The sequence below is a fragment of the Galeopterus variegatus genome, unplaced genomic scaffold (assembly GCF_000696425.1).
Source record: "Galeopterus variegatus unplaced genomic scaffold, G_variegatus-3.0.2 Scaffold632, whole genome shotgun sequence".
NCBI lineage: Eukaryota > Metazoa > Chordata > Mammalia > Dermoptera > Cynocephalidae > Galeopterus > Galeopterus variegatus.
In genome coordinates, this window is record NW_007726743.1 from 196,159 (window position 1) to 202,909 (window position 6,751).

General features: G+C 43.7%; 1 protein-coding gene across 1 annotated transcript in view; it reads right to left on the reverse strand.

The window, feature by feature from the left end:
- Positions 1 to 6,480: 6,480 nt before the first annotated feature.
- Positions 6,481 to 6,751, reverse strand: part of UBB (ubiquitin B) — a 2,684-nt gene continuing 2,413 nt past the window's right edge. The window contains exon 3 of the mRNA XM_008570801.1: positions 6,481 to 6,679. Coding sequence (XP_008569023.1) covers positions 6,626 to 6,679 — 54 coding nt within the window. The 3' untranslated portion in view covers positions 6,481 to 6,625. The remainder of the gene's footprint in view (positions 6,680 to 6,751) is intronic.

Here is a 6,751-nt window from a genome sequence, read left to right on the forward strand (position 1 = left end):
GTCTGGCAGCCCTGATTGGATTCCATGAGTGCCCAGAGCAGAGATCTGAGTCATTGCAGAATAGGGGCAGGTATGGTTTGTTCCAAGGCAATGTGCAGAAGCCCCACCCACTTTATCTTCCCAATTCAAAAGAGCACACCCCTCCTCTCCACCCTGGGAGACTTTTCACGTCCTTCCCTGCTGCAAAGGCCAGCAGATGTGCTAATTCAGCACCTCTTTTGGCCCTGACCTGGTGTTGTATTTATCATGCCATGTTACAAGTGTCTGTTTACTTGTCTGTCTCCACTCCATGACTGAGCATATTCATCTGGGCAGCCTGAGCACTTTGCACAGGGTAAGAGAGACCAATTTTATTTCTACAATTATGAAGCTTAAAACCGTATGGCCATTTACTCAGAAGTGTTTTGAACCAGGATTCTGACAGGGAGCTCATTCCTCCACAGTAGTTTGGCCCCTGCCTTTCCAGAACAACAGGGTGGTCTTTGCCTCTTTCTGGGCAAACCCAACCCATGCCCCACAGAGAGTTCGTGTCTGTACCTTCTCTCACATTCTGTGGTTTGGGGTCACCCAGGAGAGCCTGTACACAGATGTTATATTTACTTTGTGGTATGTCTTCAGGCACAGGCACCTTATTGCATTATAAATTTCCATGTTAGAAGACCTGTTTCAGGCCCGGCTCACCTGAGCCCAGTGGACAGAGCTTGCAGTCAGCTGTGCTGCCCTGCCCTGAAATACACGCAGAGAGGAGAGAGCAGAAAGTGAAACAAGTGAATTTGCGGGTGCAGGGAGCCAGTTTGCAGAGGGGCAGCCACTTAGAGGAAATCAGCACATTACTGGCAGCTTTTGAGCAGCCCCCACTTGAGTTCTTGTGGTTTTGCAGAACTGAGAAGAGACAGCAGAGCCATCTGCAGCGGTGGTGGGGGGTGGGGGTGGGGGCTGAGAACCAAAGAGGAGAAAAGGACGAGTCACAAATCTCCAGAGCCTTTTAGTGCCCACTTGTGCCCTTCAACCTCTCCCTCCTTGCCTCTGGAGGTCCCTATTTTTCTAAAGTCTCCTGGCCATGTCCTTGGGTGTCTCAGTGTCTTTGTCCTTCTCAAGGCCTTGGCTGGTGTGGGGATAGGAGCCATGTTGTTCCAGTAAACCTTGGCAAGCTGCTTCCAGGAAGAACCCAGGGGGGAGGGAGAGGAGTAGGTTAATCTAAAAGGCAATCAGAATTTCTGTATTAAAGGGTTGGCAGTAAAAGAAGAGCAGGCCACTCGGCTTCTAAAGGGGACTATGCTCAAGGCTGATGCTTAGAAAAACAGCTTTTGCAGGCCTGCTTCTCAGGAAGCAAAGGGCAAGCAGCGGGTGCTGGAGGCTGGCAGCAAATCCCCTGGCTGCAGGGAGCCCTGGGTCCGTTGAAAAGCTGCTTGATATGGTAGGGAGATGGGAGTAAGGCCTTCATCAGATAAGCCCTAAAAAGGGCTGAAGCATCCCCTTTGCTGGATGCAACAATTGCTATTTTCCACTCTGACTCAGGGTGAGCAGAGCAGTTTTGAAAATTGGGAGAGGGCCGGCCTGTGGCTCACTTGGGAGAGTGTGGTGCTGATAACACCAAGGCCAACGGGATCGCAGCCCTCAGTGTTGCTCCCGCACCTCGCTCAGCCAGTGAGCAGGAACCGGTCTGTATGTGGGATCCGAACCCTCGGCGGGAGCGCCACTGCACTTCTCAAGCGGCGCACTATAGCAATGCGCCACCGGGCCGGCCCTCGGCCATCTTTAAAAAAAAAAAAAAAGAAAGAAAATTGGGAGAAATACCTCCCCTCTTCGGGCTGGTGTTTGGGAGGCCTGGGCTACACATTGAAGGAGTCTGAGGGGCTGAGCCACTGCACTTGACCTGCTGTGCCCAACAGACCACCTGGCCCCAGAGCTTACTCAGGCCACTTGCAGCCACTAGTTTGTGCCCATCCCTGCAGCAGACTGCAGAGAGCCAGGCTGGTGGGCACCCTGCTGCTGCTGCTGAAGGCCACCTTTTTCACACCTTTCGATGCCAGCTGTTGACCTGGGGGCTAGACCCGACTCCAGTTTCACGAGCAGGAAGGACGGGTGCAGCTCCAGGATGACTCAAGGAGCTCCAAACACCATCAGATTGTAAAAATTTACACTGATGTGGATGGTGTGTAAAGAAATAGGATTGTGTCTTAAGAATCCGTAAAAGCCCCATAATTATAGGGAAATTTCTGAAATTCTAGAATTCAACCACTAAACAAAATTGAAATATCTGCAGCAAATGCTTAGTGTTCTTAATATACAGTGAGCTCTTACAAATCAATACGTAAAAGAAAAGCGAAAAATAATTTTAAAAATTGAGCCGAGGATATAAACAGTTCACAGAAGAAAGAAAAGTGAAATGGTGCTAAACCTCACTCATCAGATAAATGAAGTTTTGGGGCTGCTGGGTTAGCTCACTTGGTTATAGTGTAGTGCTGCTAACACCACGGTCATAGATTCGGATCCCCATACTGGCCAGCTGCCATTAAATAAATAAATAAATGTGAAGTTTTAATTATTTGGATAGTACTTGCCCATGGTGAAAATTCAAGCAGTTCAAAAGATGTATAGCGAAAAGGACATATCTCCCCACCTCCCTTCTTGGAACCATCCATTATTAGCAATTTCTTACGTCTCATTCTAGAATTATGCTATATGTATATAAAATTACTAATATATAGGGGCTGGCTGGTTAGCTCAGTTGGTTAGAATGTGGTGCTGCTAACACCAAGGTCCAGGGTCTCCCTTTTACACACGTACACACTGCTATTCCCATTGAGGCCAAGTGTGTTTCTTATTAACAATACAGCAGTGAACATTTGTGTTCATACTTTTCTTCACATCTGTGACAATATCTGTAAAATTCTTAGAAGTGGAATTGCTGGGTTGAAGCATGTGTGCATTTAAAATTTTCATAGCTATTTACCCAACTGCCCTCCAAAGAGGTTGTAACAGTTTACACCCAGCAGCAGGGCATGAGGATGTGCTTCTCCACACTCCTGCAAAGAGTATTAACAGTTTTGTTTTATCTTTGTCAATCTGAAAGATTAAAAAGATATCCTGTGCATTTAATAGTCATTTTTCTGGGCCAGCCCGGTGGCGCACTCGGTTGAGTGCAGTGCTTGGGAGTGTGGCGGCGCTCCCGCCGAGGGTTCAGATCCCATATAGACGGGTCCGCTCACTGGCTGAGCGCGGTGCGAGCGCAACACCGAGGGTTGCGATCCCGTTACCGGTCACGAAAAAAGACAAAAAAAGGAAAAAAAAAAAAGTAGTCGTTTTTCTTACTCTAAGTAAAGATGAACACCTGTTGCGATCCCGTTACCGGTCACGAAAAAAGACAAAAAAAGGAAAAAAAAAAAAGTAGTCGTTTTTCTTACTCTAAGTAAAGATGAACACCTTTTCATGTGTTTAAGAACCATTTTTCTGTGAGCTTTCTGCTTATCTTTTGCCAATGTTTTTGTTAGGTTATTGTAGTGGATTGAATTATGTCCTCCTCAGACTCACTGAAGCTTGAATTGTGTCCTCCAAATTTTATGTATTAGGAACTTGGCCCCTACTGTGACTATTAAGAGGGTGGGAAATCCTATTATGGTAATTGAAAGGTGGGGCCTTGAAGAGATGATTGGACTGTAGGACCATGAGGTAGTGAGTGGATTAAAAATGGTGATGAGGAGCGTGGTTCTGAGGGCTTTAAAAAGTACAGCAGTGAGGAACTCTCTCTGCTCCACCATTTTCACAGTGTGATTCTCTGCTGTCACTGTTGCCACCACTTAGGCCCTCACCAGCTGTATTTCCTGGACTTTGGACTTCCTAGCCTCTGAAACTGTGACATATTTCATTTTCTTCAGGAAATACTCAGTTCCATGTAGTTTGTTATAAGCAACAGAAACAGACTAATACACTGCTTATGTATTTGTAGAAACTCCTTAAAAAGAAATTAGCCCTTTATATGTGTGGTATTTTTTCTGGTTTGTTATTTATCTTTTGACAAAAATGTGAAGAGATGCATTTATATAGGTGTTGATCATGTGGTCTACAAATGCTGTTAATCTGGTTTAAACAAATTGATACATACAATAGAAGGCTATGCAGCTACTTAACTGAAGATTTATATTTATTTATTTACTTCTTTTGTGTGACCAGTAAGGGGCCCTTGGCTTGGTGTCGCCTGCACCCCGCTCAGCCAGTGAGCACACCGGCCATCCCTATATAGGATCCGAACTCGCAGCAGAAAGACCAACTATAAAACAAAAAGCATTATATGATCCCTTTTTTAAAAAAAACCTGTGTTAGGGCCGGCCCGTGGCTCACTTGGGAGTGTGGTGCTGACAACACCAAGTCAAGGGTTAAGATCCCCTTACCGGTCATCTTAAAATAAAAAAGAAAAAGAAAAAAAGCACTAGTTTAAAGACATCTGAAGGGATACAAACCCAATAAAACTTCATGGTTTTTGTCACTGAGCAGTCAGGACACATGGGTTCCAGTCCTGTTTGTCCCTAACAAGAACTAGGCTTTTAATAAGTCCCAACCAAGATTGACTCCCAGAATGAAAAATGTTGGGACTGGAATGTCATCTTCTAATTTAATAATGAAATGTGTTCTCTTAAGTCTAAGGAAGGTTTCTCCAAAATTTTTTTCATTACCACCTCCAAGGGCTTAATGTTTTCCTTTCTGGCTGGGATAATTTAACCACTCCATGGAGTTTAAGCATTAATTCACTGAACAGTATGTAAAATTGTTGTGGGCCGGCCCGTGGCTCACTCGGGAGTGTGGTGCTGGTAACACCAGGGCCACGGGTTCGGATCCCATATAGGGATGGCCAGTTGGCTCATTAGGTGAGCATGGTGCTGACAATACCAAGTCAGAGGTTAAGATCCCCTTACCGGTTGTATTTTTAAAAAAATTAATAAAGTTGTGTGTCCAGTGTCTTAACTTACTAAGTAACTCATAGTTAAGTACCTCCATTTAGTATTTTATGCTCAAAGTTAAGGGGATTTCTAGGACAGAAGTTTAAACTACTAAGGCAGAGTTCCTAAAATCATACACCAATTCACTCAAGTACACCTGGAATATCAAAGGCATATCCAAGTACCTCAAAAAGTTCGTGGAAAAATTGAATTAAATGTAATACAGATCACTCCATGAACTTTTTGAAGACCCCTTCATATTTCTAGACATACTTAAGTTTTCTGCATTTTTATATGCACCCTTGGGTAATTCTTGTATGTCAAACTACTCCCTAGAGATTAACTGGCCAGTGATTTTTAGTACCAGAAAAAGTATTTCTGAACTATAAATTTGAGAAAATCAGGAGCGCTACCCCCCAACTTCTCCCCCTTACAAGCACTCCGCACACCACTCCCAGTTTTGTCCCAAGTTAAGAACTACCACATTTACTGAAGTTACATAAAATTGTCAAGGGGGAAAAGGTTAAGAACTTCCTTGAAGCACTGTTAAGAACGGGTACCTAGAGCTGGTAGGTTATCTCATTTGGTTAGAACACGGTGCTAACAAAGGTCAAGGATTTGGATCCCTGTACCCACGAGCTGCCAAAACAAAAAATAAAAACAAATAACAGGCACCAAATATCCAAGTACATTCTTCCTCCCTCAAATGTTTTTTCTATTAGTATTGCAAATGTATTGCCTAGTGTTTATTCATATGGCAGCACAAGAACTGCTTACCTGTCAGGCTTAGATAATAAACTTATATCAAGTACAAAATTCAGAAGAGAATCTGTGTTGCTGCAATCTTCCCCTGCCAAACACACAATAAAACTATTATCATTAAGAATTATAGGAGGAACAACTTTAATTTGCTGCCTAACTCACCAAAATCAGCAAGTTACCTTAGATCAGGACATGCATTTTCTAACAACCTTTCTCCCCAGCCAGCCTTCTTTCAAACTTGATGATCAGTGCTCCATTTCCTTCCTGGCTCAGCAATTACCCACATAGAGCACAGACAAGATTAGTGGTCTCGTTTTATTGCCCAAGATTAAGTACTTCAGTGTAACGTACTAGAAAGCAATAAATGCACATTACCAGCACAGAGTCATCCTATAATTCCCAGAATCGAAAGCACTTAGCCACTATTTAAGTGGTCTCAACCAAAACTTGTTTGGCTATTTCTTTTCAGAGGGCTCAGTTTAGGTCTAGGCAGGTACATTTGCTTTCTCTCATTTATTTATTTATTTTAAAGTCTCCTGTGCAATAGATTTCAGGTTGTTTACGCTTCTGAAATGGTTTGCAATTAAACCAGGATCCTAACTTGAAAATGACGTGCAGCAAAGAACAAAGCTCTTACACTTCAGCACACCCAAATATAGACTGAAGTCAAATGACTTAAAGATGGTCACATCACCAATCTCAGAGTTATATCCCTTCCTCCACACCATTTTGATCAATTAATACCCATATCACTACAAAATTTCACAACAGACACCAAAGATGCTACCATGCAACAAAACCTTTATTAACATTTTGAACAGGTTCAGCTATTACTGAAACTGGTAATTTCTAAGCTTAAACGGAGGAAAATAGCTACAGTGCACAGTAATGCCATCATTGTGCACTGTGACTGCAACACTGAAGAATTAGCAGCCACCCCTCAGACGGAGGACCAGATGGAGGGTGGACTCTTTCTGGATGTTGTAATCAGAAAGAGTGCGGCCATCTTCCAGCTGCTTGCCTGCAAAGATGAGCCTCTGCTGGTCAGGGGG